Here is a 22,969-nt window from a genome sequence, read left to right on the forward strand (position 1 = left end):
ACATATTTTTGTAAATTATTGTACCTGTTGTGTTTCCTATTATTACAAAGTTTGTTTTCCCCATTGAAGGTGACAGACGTGATAGCCATGTATTCATGTGTCAGACTACATGTGAGAACCCAGGGACCCATGATGAAAAGGGTCACTGCACTCAGTGAGCCTCTAGTCTACAGGACAGAAGGATGTGCAAGGAACACAGATACAACAGGATATGTGCCATCCACTGCTAACTGATCCTCAGCTGAGCTTCAGGGGATCTCTGAATCTTCCTGTGTTATAAGGAAAGTTTGTGTCTGTAGGTGGGTACATAGCTTTCACAAGCCTCCAAAAATTTTGGAATGTATGTAGATGAGGATGAATGAAGGGCGACCTAACCTAATGAGGAAGTCTGGCGAGGCGTCAGGGAGAAGGGAAATTTCAGTAAGGTTAAAACAGAGAAATTCAACAAGTGAAGAAGGTGAAGGAAAGAGCACTCCAAGCAGAGAGACCACCCTGGGCAAGATGCACAGACACGCAAAAGAGCAGGATGCATTTAAAGAAGTCACTAGTGTGGCCAGAGCCATGGAATCTGGGAAGACAAGCGGGCAGTGAACTGAATAGGTTCTACTTGCGCAGCAGTGAAAACAATAAATGCTGGTTACCCATGACAATAGGGATGGGGATCAGATGCATCACGTTCAGCTAAATAAAGTCAGACAAGAATAAATGCAGTGTGATTTCATTTACATAAAGTTGAAAAACATGCAAAACTAAGCAATCTTTTGTTTAGGGATACAAACATATGGGAAAACAAGAAAACCAAGAAACAGCAGAAATAACTATCATTATCACAAATACTTATCACAAAAATTCAGAGAGGTGTTACCTGGGTAGGTGGATAGGGGAGATGCAAAGGGGGAGACTACAGGATTAGGAGGGACCACACAGGTCATGCACTCAGAGTGGGGGTGGGAGATACCAGCAGTGCTCATGGCATCAAGAATCTTCACACTTTTCATACAATTTAGGAGCACTCTTGTATCTATTCAATAATTAATTTTTTAATATAAAGAGAAAAATGCACACCTATGGACAATGACTAGAAAAACGTAGAAAATAGAAACAGCTATTTTGTTGGAGTGGTTGACTCTACCAAAAGGGCAAAAAGTCATTTAATAATGCTTTAAAATATAAACTTTAGGCCAGGCGTGGTAGCTCATGCTGTAATCCTAGAACTTTGGGAGGCTGAGGCAGGAGGATTGCTTGAGCCCAGGAGTTTGAGACCAGCCTTTGGCAACACAATGGGACCCTATCTTTACAAAAAATTAAAAAAATTAGCCAAGCATGGTGACACATGCCTGTGGTCCCAGCTACCTGGGAGGCTGAGCTGGGAGGATTGCTTGAGCCTGGGAGGTTGAGGCTGCAGTGAGCCATGGTCACGCCACTGCACTCCAGCTTAGGTAACAAACAGAGTGAAACCCTGCCTTGAAAAAAACAAATAAACTTTAACAGGACTCTTTAATATCAGGCTGAAAGCACTTTAATATTGCTTTAAAATGTAGACTATAACAAAAGCACAAAAAGCCCCTTAATACTGTTTGAAAATTTAAGGGGAAAAATCAGAATAAAGAAATACAGATTCTTCAATCAAAGCCTCATAAGAACTGGCTTATCTGCCAGGATTCCTTGGGGAATAGGCCAATTCCCAAGGCATGAAAAGTACAAGAAGAACCTAGAACATCTCGTCACGGCAGAGCAGAGGGAGGGAAGCTCTCGAGGACTACTGGGATTCCGGACCCAGCTTGAAGAAGATCCCATTGGCCAAAGATGAGACAATATGAGTACCAAAAAGTACAAGAACTACATCCTGAAGGATGCTAGGAAACACCAAGTCATCAGTGCTTGACTCTTGCAAGTATTTAATCAGTGCTTGACTCTTTCTCTTTATTTTGCCTTTCCTATAAAAACAATACCCCAGAGTACCCAAATACATGAGAAGAGAAAGTACTTTGCAGAACAATCTAATAAATGCAGAAGGAACAACAGAATTAGAATATTACAATTTTGCAACTCCTAATTAAATAATACATTTAGAAATCCAGCATCAACAACTGCTGAAGTCATTAGGCAAAAAACTGATGGGGAATCTCACAATGCATAGGTTAGACTGGCGATATCGAAACTCACAGATCAATCCTAACATCCCAAAATGACACAACCAGACATTACATCCTCCTGCTGTGACACTGGAGGAAGTACACAACACCATAGATGAAAATTCTTGCCCACAAATAGTATTCAGATTCTGTTCAAGTCTCCAGAAATGAAGAGAAATCCCAGTATGACGGTTAATACTGAGTGTCAACTTGATTGGATTGAAGGATGCGAAGTATTGTTCCTGGATGTATCTGTGAGGGTGTTGCCAAAGGAGATTAACACTTGAGTCAGTGGACTGGGAGAGGCAGATCTACCCTCCATGTGGGTGGGCACCATCTAATCAACTGCTAGCGTGGCTAAAATAAAGCAGGCAGAAGAAGGTGGGAGAAGCCGACTTGCTGAGTCTTCTGGCCTTCATCTTTCTCCTGGGCTTCCTGCCCCTGAACATCAGATGCCAAGTTCTTCAGCTTTAGGACTCTTGGACCTACACCAGTGGTTTGCCAGGGGCTCTTGGGCCTTTGGCCACAGACTAAAGGCTGCCCTGTCGGCTTCCCTGCTTTTGAGGTTTTGGGACTTGGACTGGCTTCCTTGTTCCTCAGCTTGCAGAAGGCCTATTGTGGACTTCACCTGGGGATGGTGTGAGTCAATACTCCTTAATAAACTCCCCTTCATATATACATCTATCCTATTAGTTCTGTCCCTCTAGAGAACCCTGACTAATACACCCAGTTTATGAGAAAACAGAAGTCAGGAGGACATATTAAGTTATGCTACCAGGATGCAATTGGAAAAATCCATAATGCGAGGAATTCTATTGGACAAATAATCTGGCTTGTTCCACAAATAAATATCAAGGAACACATAAAGAAGGGGAGAGGGAACCTACAGATTAAAAGAGATCATTCAAATGCCATGTGGACCTTGTTTAGACACTGATCTGACCAACTGGTTTTAAAAATAAAAAAGCTTTTAACACTGACTAGACATTTGATGACATTAAGGAGATATTGTTCATTTTATTCTAGGTATGATAATGGTATTGTGATTCCTTTTGTAAAACCGCTTATATTTTAAGATACTGAAGCAGTTACACATGAAATGCCATGACATCTGTGACACGTTTCTAAATCCAGTGGGGTAAGAAAAAAACTGAGGGAAAGAAGAGAGGCCATGAATTGAGAACTGTGGACGTGAGGGTTCAGTGCACCACTTTCTCTCCTTTTGTGTTTGTTTGAAAATTTGCAAATCTTTTAACACAATGAACTGGCTCAAATCGGATCAAATTCAACATAGTCCTTATTGACAGAACACACTAGGGAGGTAGCCTGCCAGGCAGGTGAAGCCAGGACTTACCGTTCCGCGTTCACCTCATTGCCTTTGTCTCTGGTGTGGAAGACCATTGTATATTTACCCACTTCAGGCAGGGGCCGGGATATTTTCATTCTATGGAGCTCAACCCTAGAACAATAACAGAGATTTTTTTAAAATCCATCCTATTCATCTACCAGTAGGCAAATAAAAAGCATCATTTGCGAAAATTTATACACACACACAGAGTGTCACAAACAGCTTGACTACTGGGGTATTAAAAAAAGAGAAACTTCTAAAATTTTCAATTTCTTATAATGGTGGAACTTCAGGTGATAAGCCCACAAAAGAATGAGATTTAACACTTATTACTGGGGTACAAAGGAGATGCGTTAATTTATACTTAGTCATTTTCAAAAGAAAAAAAAAAACTGATAAAGTAGTTATTTCAAAACATCCTGAAGAATAGGAGAATTAAGTCTGTTAGGATCGGCCGGGCGCGGTGGCTCAAGCCTGTAATCCCAGCACTTTGGGAGGCCGAGACGGGCGGATCACGAGGTCAGGAGATCGAGACCATCCTGGCTAACACGGTGAAACCCCGTCTCTACTAAAAAAATACAAAAACTAGCCGGGCGAAGTGGCGGGCGCCTGTAGTCCCAGCTACTCGGGAGGCTGAGGCAAGAGAATGGCGTAAACCCGGGAGGCGGAGCTTGCAGTGAGCTGAGATCCGGCCACTGCACTCCAGCCTGGGCGACAGAGCGAGACTCTGCCTCAAAAAAAAAAAAAAAAAAAAAAAAAAAAAAAGTCTGTTAGGATCCCCAATTTACTTAGAGTTGCCTTCTTTTAACAAAGAAAGGAATGGCCATTTATGGTCACAAGCTTTAAAGCTACAATCCTAGGTTCAAATCTGGACTCTGTTATTTACAACCTCAGTAAGTCAGTTCACTATTCCAAAGTCTCAGTTCCCTCATCTGTAAAATGACAATGGTGACAGGGAGTTGATTTCAAAGATTCAAATGATATAATCTGCATGGAACATGCTTGTACTCTGTAATGTATCATATGTATTATATAAGTACAAAGAAGGGTAGTGCCTGTTGCACAGGCGAATAAGTAAGCAGTAAATCTCAACCAACTTTCATATTCAAATCATCTTAGCTTATCCACCACATTAGTCAAAAACCATTCTGAAGGCCATGATGGTCTTTTCAAATTAAAGCAAAATTGGAGACTCCCCTCTACTTTGAAGCTGTAGCATAGCAGGAAAGAAGACAGTGAAGATATGTGATCAGGGCAAAATTCTACTAATCACCCCAGTGAAGTAGATTTGGGGAAGATAATGGGGATTGTTTATCATTAGCCTTTGCTACTGTTGTCCTGAAATGTAGCAGGTACCCTCTGTCCAGTTCCTAAATCATGACCACATAGGCTGCTGATGGGCTGGGCTGCGAAGAGCTGTTGCCCATCACTACAGGCATTTCTGTAGAGCCCTTGGTCAGGGAAATGCACTCCCTCCTGCTAGAAACATTCCAGAGGCTCTCAGGCTAGACATGGGAACAAGACCAGCATGGAGCTCCTGGGTTCTTTATCATGAGGCAAGAAAAAAATTTCTGACAGTCACATATCTAATAATTCAGAACCCCAGGTTAGAAATTTCCTTTCCAGCCAGGCATGGTGGCTCACACCCGTAATCCCAAGACTTTGGGAGGCCAAGGCAGGCAGATCACCTGAGGTCAGGAGTTCGAGACCAGCCTGGCCAATATGGTGAAACGTGGCCTTTACTAAAAATACAAAAAAAATTGCCAGACACGGCAGCACACGCCTGTAGTCCCAGCTACTAGGGAGGCTGAGGCTGGAGAATCACTTGAACCCAGGAGGTGGAGATTGAGGTGAGTCAAGATCGCATCACTGCACTCCAGCCTGGGTGACAGAGTGAGACTCTGTCTCAAAAAAAAAAAAGAAATTTCTTTTCCAAGAGGCAACAGCAAGAGGGAAGGGAGCCTCCTGACACCCAGATGGCCCTTGTGATGACAAGTCTAAAGATACCAGCCCAAGCTCGTGAATAATCACTTATTTCTGCAAGGCAGGGATAACTATAACTATCTGGCCCCCAAATCCAAGTTCAGGGGAAGAAGCTGTGGGTGGAGGCCAGACTTATTCCCTTTGAGCCCCTCAGAGCAGAAAGCACTCCAAGACAACTGAGGGTAATGCCAACAGCCCAGAGTCAGGCCTGGGGTCAGGCCACCTGCAGTCCCCACAGTGTGCAGGGCTGTCTAAAGCTTGAGGAGAGGACCTCTTTGCCTGCTTCAACATGTGCAGCTCGCCAGAGGCTGCTGGCACTCCCTGCGGGGGACACTGGGAACTGTGTGTGAGGACCCCCTGAGGTCTGACAGAAAGCATGAAGCTCTTAACAACCCGGTCTCCAAACTGCAGTTCGGCAGACATCTTGCAGTTTGAGGTTTCTCACCCACTGGTGTCTCAGTAAGTCTTTCCCACTGACAAGTCTATGAGGCCTCCACCAACACTTCTGAACCCCAAATGCCCCCAGGCCAGGAGTAAACTGTCACTGGCACAGAATAATGTGGGCCATCCTGCCTTCCCTCCACCCCCTGCACCCTTCAAGCCCAAATCTGCAGCCTAGTGACCTGCTGGACTGGCATCTAAAGGAATAAATATAAATGCAGGTCTCCGGAGCCACAGATCTCCAGATCGCAGAGCCCCGTGAAGGGGACCTTTCTGTGTTGTTCACCTGAGTCTGAGGTCATCGTCTTCGCCTCCCCATCCCCAGTAGTTGTTAGAGAATCCATTCACCTTGAAAAACTGCTCTCTGCTTAGGGCAGTAACACCCCCAAAATATCCACTGTAACGTAACCTGGAGCAAAAGAGATGAGAGAAATGGTAAGAATATTAGCACCACAAGTCTCTGATTTCAGGGCTGGCATTCTAGGAACACCTGGGAGACCATGTACTTCCAGCCACCCCCTCCTGCTTCTCCTGCTTGACACCCACCTCCCAGTGCTCCTGGCCTTCCCTGTCTTGTCTTTTTTCCTCTATCTAGACAAACGTTCACCTCTGCTCACTGAGCAAGGTGCCACCCAGCTGTTAGTGGTGGTGTTTGTGTGTAGAGGCCTACAGAGATACCTGTCAATGTGAACCACACCGTCAGATATTGATAACAGAATTCATCTCATGTGCCAATCCAAGGAATGGTAACAGTTGCCAAGGGCACTGGGTTAAGAAGGATTCTGAGGCTGCATCCGGGTTCTGCATGAATGTGTGTCATGATGAATGTACCTTTTTTTCACTTTCACTTTTGCAAGGGAGGGTTGAAGGCAGGAGACAGCTCCTGCACACACACTGCATGCACACACTCTGTATGCAAATCTCCACTTCTCAGCCTGCATCTCCAGCTCAGAGTCTGTTCCCTGGATAACCCAACACATGTCAACCCCCCTGAAGATTCTGGCCTGTCAACCAGATAGAGTCTAGGTAGTGCTTTCCATGAAAATAGGCTGTACAGAACAAGAATTAGGTTTTGAAAGGAAGGACAATGAATCATGCTTCAGATAAGCTGATTTTTAGATACACCTGGGGCTTTGCCAGTTGGCAAAAGGATACAGGCTCCAAGGTCACAAGAGAGGAGTGACTATAGATATGGCTTTGGAAATAAGCTGTTATCATGTAGTACCTGAAGGCACAGGTCGAGAAATCTCCAACAATCTAGTTGGTGAGAAGAGTACAAAGGGTAGACCCAAGGGGCTCAGCTCTGTGGAACCCTAGGAATACCGAAAACAAAAACAGGCAAGAGGAGAAAGATCAGGAGGTAAAAGTAAGAGAGCACCTCCCAGCCTCCCAGTTACACAGGACTCTTATTATCAGTGAACAAATTTGTAAATCTCAGAAATAAAGGTATCCCTTAAATATAACATTTCAACAATCCAGAAATGCAAGTTAAGGTAGCTTAACAACTTGGATGTTACTAAATAAAAAATGTGAATATCTAGAGAATTTTAACTTTAACTTCAGGTCAAACTGTTCCAGGACCGATAAAATATTTATGATTTTCTAGATAAAAAGAAAAATCGAAAGGAAAGATCAATAAACATGTAGACACTGGCCAATGAACAAGTGGCATCCCAAAAGCTAATCTGTAGTTCAGATGTTTCTTTCTATGTTCTGAGAAAAGACTGGGGACTCTGTTTAACCCATAAGAGAAACAGATTTACTTATATGCCCCCAACTTAAAATTCTGGGAAACTGTATTTTTGCAGCCTATAATAAAAAAAAAAAAAAAAAAAAAAAAAAGGAAATAAAGTGCATAGAAGGTAAATACCACTGACCAAGACATCTACTAGCAGTGTCTCATTACCATGGTTATCAGAATGCATTTTATAGAGGGGAGAGATTCTTAGCTGCCTGAACAGGACATGGTGATAAGGCAGGCATAACCTGCTGATACCAACAAGCAATCAGCATGAGAACCAGGGCGATGATGTGGTAGCTTATCACAACCAATATCCACCCCATGCAAGATGGCTGGCTAAACACGGGAATGTGGAAGCCCTGCCCTCAGAGTTTATAACCTAACAAAAGAGGTGAACATTATCAGGGTTCTGAGGAGAGAGGTGTCACTACATCAGGAGGAAGGCACCTGGAAGGATTCAAATAGGCAGAAAAATGGGGGATTTCCTGGTGACCATAACTCTGTGAGGCAAAGCACAGGAGGGAGAAAGGCACAGGCTGCCCGAGGACCACTTGGAGAGGGGTGAGCTGGAGTGGGGAGGGACAGAAGAAGGCAAGTCAGCAAGAAGGGTTAAAGAATTGTTTCTCCACGCCTGTAATCCCAGCACTGTGGGAGGCCGAAGCGGGTGGATCAAGAGGTCAGGAGATCAAGACCATCCTGGCTAACACCGCGAAACCCTGTCTCCACTAAAAATACAAAAAATTAGCTGGGCATGGTGGCACGTGCCTACAGTACCAGCTACTCGGGAGGCTGAGGCAGAAGAATCGCTTGAACCCGGGAGGCGGAGGTTCCAATGAGCTGAGATCGTGCCATTGCACTCCAGCCTGGGCAACAGAGTGAGACTCTGTCTAAAAAAAAAAAAAAAAAAAAGAACTGTTTATTGTCAGATGGCAATAATCTGACAATAATAAGATTATTGTCAGATGGCAATAATCTCTGTGTTTATTGATCTTTGCTTTTGGATTTTCTTCTTACCCGTAAAAGCATAAATATTTAATTGGCCCTGGAACCGTTTTATTTATTTTTTAAAGTGCTGTAAGGCCCAAGGGTGGGGAAAACGTAGTCATAAAATAACAATAGACTTCCTTGTAGGAAGGAGGCAGGTAACGAAGGAGTTCTTGCCAGTAAAATTTGCCACCGGCTGGTCCACAGCTTCATCACTGACCCCACAGTCAGTGAGAAACAAGATTTGTTTCTGGCTTCATCAGAGTCTGAGACACTTAGGGCAACTTACTTTAACTTCTTCACTCTGCATGTGTGTAAGGAGAAAACTTTTTCTGCACTTGTACTCATGGGGCTGGTGTGACAGTGATGAGGCATGTGCTGACTTAAGCTCTGTGGCACGGGGGCACACAGTTGCCAGCACGGGGCAGACACTCAGCTGCTTGGAAATGAACTTGCCTGCCACAGGGACTTTGCTCAGAGCAACAAAAGCAAGTAGTCCAGGAGGAGGGCAACTTCTACCTACATTACTTATACATACCTCTCTCCAGCCACAAAAGATGAGGCTGCTTACATGATACATACAAAAAAGAGAAAATCATAAATGATAAACCAGGACTCTAGAAACATTTAAATCAGAACAGAAAATTAAGATGGGAAATACATTAGAACTCTGATCTGCAAATAAGATTCTTTTCAATTTCTAAAAGAGGGCCATGGATTTGGCTCAGAACCTCTCGATCAAAACATTCAATTACCTGAATCATATAAAGAAAACCTGTCAGTTACTCAACAAAGGCTTTCTGATACCTAGTTATAAAAGAAACATCTGGCCAGTTAGAATGGCAAGTTAGAAACAGCAAGAGTCATACATGCGCTGTATCTCAGAGTGAGCAGCATCTGATGAAATCCATGACTGTGACACCAAAGCATGAGTGAAAATCAATTCCTGGCAGGATGACCAAGAGCTCAGTCTTCTTACGGTTCGACTTAATAGAAAGATAAAATCTAGAATCCCAGCAAAAAAACCTGTCCTTAAGCAATCCTCTGTGATTGCTTAGAAATGAATGGTGCAACCAGGTGTTTAAAAAAATCTGGGCAATGGGAAGTTTAAGATTATCATCTATGGCAAGTGTCTGAGGTATAGGTGTTCTGTGTTGTAAATAGTGACATCTTACTACAGAAAAAGTGAACAGATAGTGACATGCTTCTGAAAAAACCAAGTTGCCCAGCCATGATGTGCTGTTTTCCTCAATGCAGAAGTGACTCAAAGAAACCAGAAAACAAAACCCCTAGATAATAAGATTAGATCCAAAGATCAAGTTTCCCCAAAGAGAAAAATCGTGGGATTCTCTCCCTGCCCTCTGGATCCACAGCCCCCACCCTAACTCAGACATGTAGCATCTCTCCCCTCAGTTTTCCCCTCTTCCCTTGCTTCATCCAATACATTCAAAATCAGCTGAACCAAGCTTTCTCCTGTCCTTCCCCAGCTGTAACATGTGTCAACAGTTCCCCAGCCCCTGTCACAGCAAATTCGAACTCTATCAGACTAAACAAGGCCTGCGTCATCTGGCCCCTGCCTAACTTCAGTTCTTGCCTCTCCTTGCAGACATTCCTTCCAAAGTACCAGTGAACTACCTGCATTTCCCCAAAAACTGTGCCATGCTCTCTGGCATGTCTTGGAACTCTGCTGAGAAGCTCTTGTTGGTTCCACAAGATTAAGGTACCACCTTACCTGGGGAACAGCTTTAAACCCTTCCCTTCAATGTGTTTCTTAAAGGCACTGTGCCCTCACCCACCACAGTTTGTTGTAGGTGTTTATGTCCTGCAGCTTACACAAGGCTTGGGTTTAAAGTCAGTACCTGAGGCAACAGTCACTTATATTAATGTTACTTAAGAATTCTCTTTAATTGCCCAATGTGAGGGAGCAACATGGAAGCCCAGAACAAATGAGGTATCAAGAGACTCACTTTCCACTTCACACTCACGTAGAGTATATACTGGTGGAATCTCCAGCACTATTTGATAGTTTCACAGTTCTCTCTCTCCTTCTGCCTTCCTCTTCCTCTCTTCATTTGTCCCTCTCTCTCCTCCTTACCAAATGCTTATAATTTTATTTGCAGAAATGCAAAATTAACACAACTCCACTGTAGCTACCTGTCCTTCCCACACTGACACTCAACAGGGAGCTCTGTGAGGGCAGGTGCTCTGCCTTATTCAAAGTGGTCTCATGGCCTCCACCACAGTCAGCACCACAGATATGAGCACCCATGAACAGCAGGGCTTAGGGAAAGCTGACAGGTAAGTGTGCACACAAATGAGGGAATATAGTGTTTCATTTGCAGAGAAACATTCTGGGTCACTATTTCCCCTTGATTGTGCTTGAATAGGAGCTGGTGTAATCAAATAAGGCTGAAAAGCAGCTACACCCTTCTTAGAGGTGGAAGGGATAGGGAATGAAGAGACAGATGATGGCATCTGGCACTTCTCACAGTGGCTTTGAGAGAAACGGACTTGTCCTGGGTGTCCTGGCTCCTGAGAAGACTACTCAGAGGCTATGCCCTCCCCATGCTCTAGAAAGAGGCCACAGTCTGGAAAGTGATATCTCAACAGAGGTCTCACTCAGGGACACCAGCTTGTTGCCTCCTAGAGGGGGAGTCGGTATAGACAAATAAGTTACTTGCATTCCAGTCAGTGTGGGAAAGCTTGCAAAAGTCCCCGACAGGGGCGCTGTGGGTGAGGCTGGCCACCACCTGCAATGCTTGGATGTTTCTCTCCAATGCTTTCCCTTGTCTTGGTGATCCTCTGCCAAAGTTGTTGTAGGGTTTTTTCCTCATTACATTCTCTCACTTCTGTTTTGCACTTTAAGTGATGTATATATCATGGAACATTCTTCCTGTTTCTCATTTTCTTAAGACACTCTGGATGCTTGTTCCACCCAGTCTTGATCACAATAGTTGAGCTTCTTGACCTAAGCCACCCTCAGCAGACCACCTACCTGTACCCAGTGCTGTTCCTGCCAACCACCAGATGCTTGGGATGCTCCTCACACTTGTAAAGGTTAAAGTCATTCTCAGGTACCAGGTCCACGTCATGGAATATAAAGCAGTCCCAATTTTCTTCCTTGAGAGCTTCTAGATAGCCCACATTCAAGAGTTTGGCTCGATTAAACTTTTTACCTTCAGCCTAGAGATATGAAAATTAAAACTTGAAAAGCTCCTGAGATAAAGTTTCATATTGTTCCCCTCTTACTTAGGATTCAGGAGGTGATATTATTCTTGTTAACGCACAAGACTATACTTGTGACATAGAGATCTGACAGAGAAGATGCAATGGCAATAAAAGACCATTTGATTTTTTTCTTTGTGCTTCACACATATTTATATTCCAGAACTTAGAAACATTCCTTGAAATCTGAAGAGCTGTTGTTTAATGATAGAGAGTTCCAGTTTTGCAAGATTAAGTTCTGGAGATTGATTTCATAAATACACTTCATATATTTATGCAACCAATATATTGCATAATTATGCATAGATACATTGCATGTAAATATTCTTAACATTACTAAACTGTACACTCAATACTGGTTAAGACAGTAAAAATAAATAAAAGTTTTAAAAAAAGGTTAAGATGGTAAATTTTCATTGTGTGTTTTACCACAGTTTAAAATTTTTTAAATGCAGCTTTAAAATACAAATAACTCAAATAATCAATAATAATGTATTGTACACTTAAAATGTATTAAGAGTACAGATCTCATGTTAAGTATTCTTACCACAGTTAACAAAAATAATTTTCACTTAAAATTTTACAAATACCTCTATGTCTTCTGTATAAAACTATAAAACCTTTCTTCTATACTAGTCATGTCGATTAGTATTAGTGATTCACAGTTCAACCCCAGGTAATCCCAATCTTACCCTCTGTTATGAATTTACACTAAGCTTCTAAGAGACTTAGTTAACAGCCTGCCAGAAAGGATCAAGAAATCTCGACCTATAAAAAGAGAAGGTTATTGCTAACATTTCTAAGCTACTTTAAAGTTTCTTAGAAATCCCTGTAAGAGAATCCTGTTATAATGCTACTGGTAGAGGCTAATCCTCCCAGTGGCCTTATGGAGAGAGATTCGTCACTGGGTAATAAAAGAACACAGTTCGACCTGTGATATGATTGAAGCTGTAATAAAAATTAAATAACTTTTTCATGGCTGCTTCGTTCAAATTCCATCAGAATGAATTCCAGTTAAGTGGTTTATCATAAAAGTACAAGTATTTATCAGAAGTTACCACAATGTTTTCCTGATAAGAATAACACAAAGCAGACATATTTTTCTCTTTCTCTTTGTTTTTAATTTGAGATGGAATCTTGCTCTGTTGCCCAGACTGGAGTACAGTGGTATGATCTCAGCTCACTACAGCCTTCACCTCCTGGGTTCAAGTGATTCTCCTGCCTCAGCCTACCCGGGTAGCTGGGACTACAGGCATGTGCCACCATACCCAGCTAATTTTTTTTTTCATATTTTTAGTAGAGACAGGGTTTCACCATGCTGGCCAGACTGGTCTCAAACTCCTAACCTCAAGTGATCCACCCACCTCAGCCTCCCAAAGTGCTGAGATTACAGGCATGAGCCACCAGGCCAGGCCCAAAGCAGACATGTTTTTCTATTCATAAAAATAGTACTATACCTTGTGGGTTACCGTCCTGAGCAAAAACTCAGAATCAAATAAATCATACCTATGACCAACAACCTTAAAAACAAAAATAGCTATAAAACAATATAATAGTAACATTTTGTTCCAAGTACTAAAATACAGACATAGATGTGCTATATAAGCACACTGATTTTCAAGAGCCCCAGTTTATCACCAAGTCTATACTGAAGAGCTGGTCCTCTGAGTTGTCCAAAGTTTTACCTAAAAGAAATATTACCAGTTCTAACAGTAGTCATGATTTTGCTGACATTCTTAGAATTTGTAAGAAGTTGAGGGGGAATTATTTGGATGGCCAAGGATAATTGTGAAAAGTTTAGACACTGATGTTTAAACTGATGTCTTAGTTTTTTTTCAATAAACTTTAACGCCAAATAGAGGTATCTTTAATCACCCACTCCACTGACCTCAGAGGTAAGCTCTTTAAAAGTAGCCGATGATTATGCTGTGCTCCTACCAAATCATGCTTCTGGAAGCCAAATAAGTGAATCCAGAAAGTGAAAATCAAACATAACATGTTTCACATAATAAATAGTGGCAAAGTTCAGGACAGAAATGTGGGGGCAGCCATAGCTACTGATACAAAATATTCTTTCAAATCCTCTGTCTAGATCCCCATTGAGTAGCTATGGTCGATAATGACAAGACAATTCCAGAATCTCATCATGTAGTGCACGTCACGCACAGAAAGAAACAGAAGGGGCCAGGAAGCCTCCGGGGAAATCTGAAGGCAGTCATTGGCTAACATGGAAGGGTTCACAAAACAGGCTTCCTCCAGAGGTTCCTTTAAGGGCAGTAAAATTTCCCAGAACTTGAACCCATAACTCCACATTCTGAGACAATAATTTCCTCTACTCCTTTCAAGGATAAATGAGGTAAGAGAACTCTTTTTTGATGATAGTCTGATGTTCCTTTTACCCAACATAGACAAAGAGTCACATGGCCAAGTCTGGCAGACAGAGAAGGGTCTAGGGCAGACCCTGGTCTGCCCCCACGCTCACCTGGTGGATGACGTAGATGCCATAATCCAGCTGCTGCCTCTGCAGGAAGGGATGCAGATGTTCCAGCAGGTACATCAGGTGTTTCTCTCTGTTCCGGTGGGGAATGAGGATGGCGACCCTCTGTAAAGCTTTACATTCTTCAGGGCGATACCGGCCTCTGGACACCTTGGGATTTTCTGCCTGTACCTCTTCCAAAGTGAGATCTGGTTTGAAAATGAGCTTGCTCTGGCCTCCTACAATGAACATAGAACACAGACAATAACAGTAGCTACTTCAAAAAGTGTTGAGGTTTACACGAGCTAATATGCATAGAAATAACACTGCCCAGTTCACAGTGAGCGCTACAAAGGTCAGCTTTTATTATGATTACTTTAAAGGCTCATTTAGTCATGACGATAGCCAGAGCATCATGTCACTAAGGTTACTGGCTGCAAAAGCAAGAGGTGGATTTATAATATAAGCACTTCCTTGTGGCTGGTAATCAACTTGCTCTATGATCCATCTGTAAGAAGGAATATCCTGGTGAACCCTGGTAAGAGCAAAGGTCAGGGCTAGACAGAGTAACTTCAACTTTGGGCTATCCTCTTTTCCTTCTCCCAATTCCAGAAGGATGGGAAAATCTCTTAAATGTCAACAGCATTCCACAGAATCAAGCTCCTGGACAAGGCACTCTTCCTACCCCTTCCCTAAACTCTGGAACTACCCTGGTTCCCTGTAAGCAAAGCACTAAAAAGAAGTAGAAACCAGTCTGCCTCCCTAACCCAGCTGTAACAGGTATGTGTGGCACTGCAACAACTCTCCCATTTTGCCACCACAACAGACGTTTCCAATCCAGCACAGCATTTGCTCAGTGTCTGGAAGCAATCCAAACAGACGAAGCCCAAAGCCATCCACAGGAGGAAACAGCTCAGGTTTTTTGTGGTTGTTGTTGTTTTCTAAATTCCACGTATACTGGTCAGGCTGTAAAATCTCAAGATGCTTGCAAATTGAGCTATCCCCTTCTGAGTAAAGCAGTCATAAGCCCTTCCTGTGCATAAGTCTCTATGCCTTGTTCCATGTAATCATCCCCTACGCTGGTCACGGCTGCTTAGACCAGGCTCACGTATCTAATGACACCTTGGGGCTCTGCCCAACAGCAGGTAAGGTAAGCAACTTCTTCAGGCCACCCAAAGAGAATAATTGGCCTACAAGAGCCTTCCTGAAGGGTCTGCAGGCAAGACACAGCAGTCAGTAATGCCCTAAAAACAAAGAGTAAGGAATGGAGTTACACAGATGACAAGTACTACAGCTGATGCTGGGCTATCGAGCTACCAGAGAAAATGGGGTAGCTGTTGAGACGGTCTCCCGTGTGGCCTGTTCACAACTCCCATCATTAACCTGACCGTGTCTCCGTTCTTGCACCCTCAAAGAGCCTCATGCAACAGGTCTAATATAAACTAGTCCCCCGGCTTACCTTCTCATTGTCATAGCTTTTTACATGCCCTAATCTAGTATCTGCTTCCATTTACCCTCTATTAGTCTCCCTATCACTCCCCCTACTCCAACATCTTCTCAAGATCTGCCCCTCCTTGGGTCACAATGGCCCATTTTAAGTCATCACCAACCACATCACCTTTAGTCTAGTACTTGCCCAATAATGCATCACTGCCCCTCTATTCCTTATGAATGAGTTCACTGTTTAAATATACTGTGAACATTTTAAGCAAGGGGAATAATCAGCCATATCTGCATTTTACTGACTCATTTTTACATCTCAACTTGTACTATCTGTGAAGGAACACACAATCAGGAATAACACTTTGGCTCTTCCACAAGTAAAGAGAAGCAGCATGCCAATATGAATACGATACAGGACTGTGACTTAACTAGGAAAGGGGTGCACAGACTGAACGTTTGTGTCCCCAAAAAGTCCTATGTTGAATCCCTAATCTCCACTGTGGGGCCTCTGGAAAGTAACTAGGTTTAGATGAGATCATCATAAGGGTGTAGCTGCCATGTGGGATTAAAGCCCTTATAAAAAGAGCAAGAGACATGGGATCGATCTATCTCTGTCTTTCTCTCTCCCTCTCTCTTTCCCTTTCCCCCTGCGTGTATGTGTGCACGCACACACCAAGGAAAGGCATGTGAGGACAACATCCAGTAAGAGGGCCCTCACCAAGAAACTGACCATGCTGGCACCCTGATCTTAAGACTAATTTACTGTTTAATATAAGCTGAGAGGCAAGACATAAAAGGTGAACCAAAATATACAACATATTTAAGAAATAAACTACTAAAGACCATATTGAAAAACTTACCTCGTCTGTCCCTTGACTCCATAGTTTTGGCCAAAGGAATACAACAGATGTGACCCCAGTGAAGCTTGAATGTGCTTGCATTTCTCCTCTCACGCTCTGGTGCTCTGCCAATGCCATGAGGAGAACATACCCAGGCTAGCCCACTAGTTTCAGCAGGAGAACAGGAGGCACATGGGGCAGAGCCACCAGTCTAGATCAATGGACCCTATCAATGTGTGCTGCTGAGACTTTTGTGGCTGGATAATAAAAGTGGGTCTGTTCCTATGGCGGAATACTATATGTCAAGGAAAATGGACAAACCATAGCCACACGCAACCAAAAGAATAGATCTCACAAAAATAATGTTGAGCAACAGAAGCCAAACACAAAAGAGTACACAACATATGCTTCCAATTTGTAAAGTTCAAAAATAGGAAAAATCTAATGTGTAGAGTTAGAATCTTGAAGCCAGAATGGCGACTGAAAGAAGCATGGGAATTCCTATGGTTCCAGCAAGATTCCATTTCTTACTTTACAAGCCAGTTAGACAAGTATGTTCATTTTCTGAAACTTAACCAAGTGGTACACTTCTGAGTTTTGTACTTTCTTGTACATGTCACAGTTATTTTATTTGAACTGACAGTTTTTGTGACACAGGAGATATATATATTTATGGGGTACATGAGATGTTTTGATACAAAGCAAGTACCTGTTATTTTTAAATAAAAAAAAAATGCATACTACTTAATCAAAGGAAAAAGAGAACACTTACTGAGGTAAGGAGACACAGAAGGGCAGTTGTCAAGTTCTGCGTTCTTCGTGGATGCTTCATTAGTCAGAGTTTTTCCCTTCCCCAAAATGAGGGTCTTATGGAAATTAGCCACAATCTCCTTTGCTTTAGGAATCTCTAGAATGGCACCCACGAAGTAGTTACTGGTGGCCCACCCAACCACTGTCAGGCACAAAGTCAGAAGCAACAGTAATCGGAATTTGTAGGAAAGGTGGAAAGTCAGGTTGAAGCCCATTTTTTTATTACGTGAATAATATGTATCTCTCTGCTTCACTGCGGGCAAGAAAGCTTCAAGTTGAACTTTTCCAATCTGATTGCGAACTTGATGACAACTGAGGATACAATGCCTGCTTTTGCTCAGTAGTTCTGCTCCAACAATCTAAAACGCAATCACAAAAGACACGTTGTTTCAAATGAAAATTCTATCCTGAAATGATTCACTCCAGCACAAACTGAAAACCCATCCCCGATGGACCTTGACTAACCGTAATGGTAGGTCTCCCACTTAGGGTTTAGAGATCCGAAAACCAGAGGTTTTAGAGGTTCTAAGCATCGATACATCACAGAAGCACTCTCTAGGTTATCGGTCAAGCTGCCTGTCACCCAAGAAGGGAAGCCATTTCCAGATGTTGGACAGAACAAATAGGCAAAAGAGACAAGGGAGACTGCAAATGCCCTAAGACCTGAGCTGGGCACAGCCTAAGATACAGCCCTAATGGTTCTCTGCCTCAGCTGCCCCTTCCTGGCACAATTTTAAGGGAGGATTTAAAAAATGTGAAGCCTTGTTACAGAAGCACATTTTGACCCAAAGAGAAAATGAAAAGGGAAAAAAGTCCTTCTTCCCTGTGAGAGCCAGAAAAACACAGTCCTCAACAACAGGGAATGAATGCTATATTCTCAAAGAGGCACTGGCACAGGCCACATTGCAGTGGGGGCCAGAAAGAAGTCTGTCAAGAAACATAGAGAATCCCCAACAGGAGGTCAACAATCTATCTGTAAGAATAACAAAACTACAGCATAGTGTTTCAGATCAGGAGTTTGGACTTAGACAGAAACTATAGTTCTACTACATAACAGCTACATAACCTTGGGCCAGTCATTTAACCAAGCCTCAGTTTCCTTATCTGTAAAATGGGGATAAAAATAGTATCTACCTAGAAAAGTTATTGTGGGGCTTAGATGACTTAATTTATTAATATATAAAGTGTTATCCCACCTTGGCCAACAAGCAGACACACTGAAACACCACTTTCTGTACTGTATTTCTCACTGTCAGCTGACAAATTGCCACTCTGATTTCATACTTCAGCGGCATGAGATGGGATAATATGAATTCACCTCGAAGAGGGGGCTATGCCCTTAATTATTGACAAAAATCATGTTTTTAAGATCACCAAGCTGAGGGCCCACCCTGGACCACAGAAAATACACTAAAGTGGTAAAGGCTACCTGACAAGGATCCCTGGGTTGCCGCCAGCAACATCCGCTATATCCTCTCTGTGTGGACAAATCACGTCTCTCCTCAAATTCTAAACATGTTCTCAGAAGAAGACAGAAAATGCTAAAGCTAAGGCATAATCTCCATAGACAAATATATTCTCAATTAAACAAATAAAATGGAGACCAAAATATTTTCTATGCTAAATAATCACACGGAAACACTTATGATTAAATCTTAAATGACAAAAAGAAAAACAGAAAATAAACCCTATATCTGTGCTATGATTACAACTAAAGACATACAACTAAGGAAAGTCTAGAAAGAAATATACTCAAAAGCTAATAATAATTATATTAGGAGAATGGGATTAGCTAGGGGTGGTTTTTTTCTCTTTTCTTTTTAGAATTTTTAATGATATAGTTTTTATATTATCATATATATTTTTGTCATATATTGTCATATTTACATATATTTTACATGTATCATTTTAGATACTCTTACAATGAAAACAAAGTGAATTTTTTTAATGGTGAATACAGAGGCAGTAAGTAACTGTAAAAAACAACCACCACCTCAGAAACTCTCAAGATAGTGTCACACTTACTAAAGGATACAATTCCAAAAATTTAGTTTCAGGTTAGTTTGAAGGAAACCTAGAAACTATTTCTCTCTAAACACAATGCTATAGATGAAATGGGAGGTTAGGTTCTTGGGGAATGTTTGACTCAGGAAGCAAATAAACAGTATGGCCTGTGTTCAGGGTCCTGTGAAGGTATCACAGGAAGTCAATGCTGAAGGCAGTAACAATTAATAAAAAAGGGCAATTTATGTGTGCATTTACTCTGTGCCATGCAGTGGGGTAAAATCACTTGTATTAACCTATTTAATTCTCATTTAATCATATGATATAAGAATTACTAGTCTCCTCATCTTACAGGTAAGAAAAGGAAAGGAAGGTTTGGACAGATTTAAGTACCTTGCCAAAGCCCAAACAACTAGTAAGTGGTAGCATGGGCTCTCAGCCTAGGTGCTCAGCTCCACATCCTTCACATCGATATTTCCTCTTTTCTCCCCTTGGTGCCTGGGTCGTCCCAACACAAACCCTTGAATATTCAGGTTCCCTTGGGGGCCTTCTACCTCTCTCCCACATCTACCTTCCCTTTCCTAGGGCCTGTCTGTTCAAATGCCTTCCTAGAGGTTTATTCTTTTCCCACCTGCTGACAGTAAGTCATCAGGTTCCTGAGGCCAATCAGACAACCTCTTGCAGACTTAATTGTAGGAGGTTTAAATGCTACGATTGGCAATTTTTAAAATAAAGATCTCAATCTTAGAAAATTCAGACTGGGAACATTGCTTTTCTTTATTTTTTATTTTTATTTTTATTTTTTGAGACGGGGCCTCACTCTGTTGCCCAGGCTGGAGTGCCGTGGCGCAATCTCAGCTCACTGCAACCTCCACCTCCTGGGTTCAAGCAATTCTAGTGCCTCAGCCTCCCAAGCAGCTGGGATTACAGGTGTGCACCACTACGCTTGGCTAATTTTTGTATTTTTAGTAGAGCTGAGGTTTCACCATGTTGACCAGGCTGGTCTTGAACTCCTGGCCTCAAGTGATCCATCTACCTTGGCCTCCCAAAGTGCTGGGATTACAGGCATGAGCCATTGCACCCAGCCCTGGGAGCATTGCTTTTCTAAGAACTATTTTCAGAGGAAGAGTCCCCTGGAAGAAAGAATCGCAGAGTGGAAGGAGGTTATGACCATAAAATTACTGCAGTGTTGAAATCAGAAAAGATCTTGAAGAACACACATCGACCTCCCTCATTCTACAGAGGGGTAAGAGATTTAAAAACCTACACAAGGCAGGGGATACATGGGAAATCTCTGTACTTTCTGCTCAGTTTGGTTGAGAATCTAAAACTGTCCTAAAAAATACAGCTGAACCTTGAACAACATGGGTCTGAACTGCACGGCTCCACTTACACTCAGATTTTTTTCAAGCAAATGCGGACTAAAAATACAATATTCCCGAGATGCAAAACCTGTTATACAGAGGGCCAACTTTTCCAATATGTGGGTTCCTCAGGGCTCACTACAGTACTTGAGCACACATGGATGTGGGTAGATCCAAGGATCCTGAAGCCAATCCCTTCCATATACTGAGGGATGACTATAACTTAAAAAAACAAAAACAGAAACACCTACCCAAGAACGAAATAGCTGTGAATATTCATAAACTAGTATTGCTCAACTGCAGCTTATGGACTCTGTTCAAAGGTAAGACATTTATTCTAAAAGCAAGGAGCCTGGCCGGGCGCGGTGGCTCATGCCTGTAATCCCAGCACTTTGGGAGGCCGAGATGGGCAGATCGCGAGGTCAGGAGATCGAGACCATCCTGGCTAACATGGTGAAACCCCATCTCTACTAAAAATACAAAAAAGTAGCCAGCCTGGTGGCGGGCGCCTGTAGTCTCAGCTACTAGGGAGGCTGAGGTAGGAGAATGGCGTGAACCCAGAAGGCGGAGCTTGCAGTGAGCCGAGATCGCGCCACTGCAGTCCAGCCTGGGGGACAGAGCGAGACATCGTCTCAAAAAAAAAAAAAAAAAAAAAAAAGCAAGGAGCCATTATTAATAATTACTTAAGTATTAGTTAGGCCTTTATTACTAATCCTGCTTTTGAGACAACATCTGACCCAGTTAAAAATACTTACTTACCTATCTTTCTAAGTCTAAGTGCTCTTCCAAAAACTGTACAGAGAGCCAGCATAAGGAAGTTCAGGGGTAAGATTTCCTTAGCTCCTGTGAGTAAACATCTGAAGTGTGAAGGGTCTGTCATCTGTCTGTCCATCTATGTTTCAAGAGAGACCAGCCAAGTGACTGGAGGCAACCCCTCTCAGTGTGTGCCCCAGCGATAAAATGATGAAAAATACTTATCTCACAAAATTGCTCTAAGAATTTAATGAGATGATGCACCCAAGTACACTGGCACACCTCGTACATTTCCAGGACACAAGCTTTTTTCTTTTTTTTCTTTTTTGAGATGGAGTCTACCTCTTGCTGCCTGGCTGGAGTGCACTGGTGTGATCTCAGCTCATTGCAACCTCCACCTCCCAGGTTGAAGAGATTCTCCTGCCTCAGCCTCCCAAGTAGCTGGGATTACAGGCTTGCGCCACCATACCCAGCTAATTTTTTTTTTAATTTTAGTAGAGACAGGGTTTCACCATGTTGGCCAGGCTGATCTCAAACTCCTGACCTCAAATGATCCACCCACCTCAGCCTCCCAAAGTGCTGGGATTACAGGTGTGAGCCACCGTGCCTGGCCAGGAACACACGTATTTATTGGCTCTAATTACCAATCACGTTCAGATGTTATCAGAATATTGCCCAAGATAATGTTATCTCTGGAATTAATGAGATGATTTTTACTTTCTAACTCTGTAATTTCCATTTTTTCTTTTAATGAGTATGTAATATTTTTATAATCAGAAAAACATAATGACTTTTTAAAGAAAGTTATTTTTAGGGGAAGTGACTCCCGACTGGTGTTTGTGAAAGTGCCATCATATTGGATTTATTTACACTAATGTTTAAATAATTGAGAGACCTTTAATTGTCACAAGAGTCTCAGAGTTTTCTTTTTCAGTCATGGCTGTCTTGAAGTGGCAAGGGAATCATCATGACTATTGAGAACAAATTCAGGCAACATGAAAGAAGTTATTTAGGGCAAGATCTACCACTCTTTCCCTTTCTAGAAGTCTGCCCTGTAGTTAAAAATGATCATGTTCTCATATTTGGTTTTCTTCCACTCGATTCAACCAGTCTTTTCTGAGTACCTGCTATTTTCAAGCAAAGGGGATATGATATAAAGAGAATGAAAGCCCAGTCTTTGTACTCAGAGTTTATTTCTATCTTTTTCTAGATCTCAATGTCTGTAATTTCCTGTCAAATACGAGAACGACTCCATCCCAAAGTGGGAGAACAGATGAAATAAGATGGATAAAATACTGAGAAGTCTTGAAGAGGCCGGGCGCGGTGGCTCAAGCCTGTAATCCCAGCACTTTGGGAGGCCGAGACGGGCGGATCACGAGGTCAGGAGATCGAGACCATCCTGGCTAACATGGTGAAACCCCGT

The 22,969-nt window shown here is 42.4% G+C and overlaps 1 protein-coding gene across 1 annotated transcript in view; it reads right to left on the minus strand.

The window, feature by feature from the left end:
- Nucleotides 1–22,969, minus strand: part of B4GALT4 (beta-1,4-galactosyltransferase 4) — a 30,696-nt gene that overhangs the window by 1,025 nt on the left and 6,702 nt on the right. Inside the window, exons 3-7 of the mRNA XM_010357447.2 lie at nt 17,388–17,784; nt 14,340–14,572; nt 11,628–11,815; nt 6,194–6,316; nt 3,490–3,594 (exon numbers count right to left, since the gene is read on the minus strand). Of these exons, the coding sequence (XP_010355749.1) occupies nt 3,490–3,594; nt 6,194–6,316; nt 11,628–11,815; nt 14,340–14,572; nt 17,388–17,640 (902 nt within the window). The 5' untranslated portion in view covers nt 17,641–17,784. The remainder of the gene's footprint in view (nt 1–3,489; nt 3,595–6,193; nt 6,317–11,627; nt 11,816–14,339; nt 14,573–17,387; nt 17,785–22,969) is intronic.

The sequence above is a fragment of the Rhinopithecus roxellana genome, chromosome 1 (assembly GCF_007565055.1).
Source record: "Rhinopithecus roxellana isolate Shanxi Qingling chromosome 1, ASM756505v1, whole genome shotgun sequence".
NCBI classification, from domain to species: domain Eukaryota; kingdom Metazoa; phylum Chordata; class Mammalia; order Primates; family Cercopithecidae; genus Rhinopithecus; species Rhinopithecus roxellana.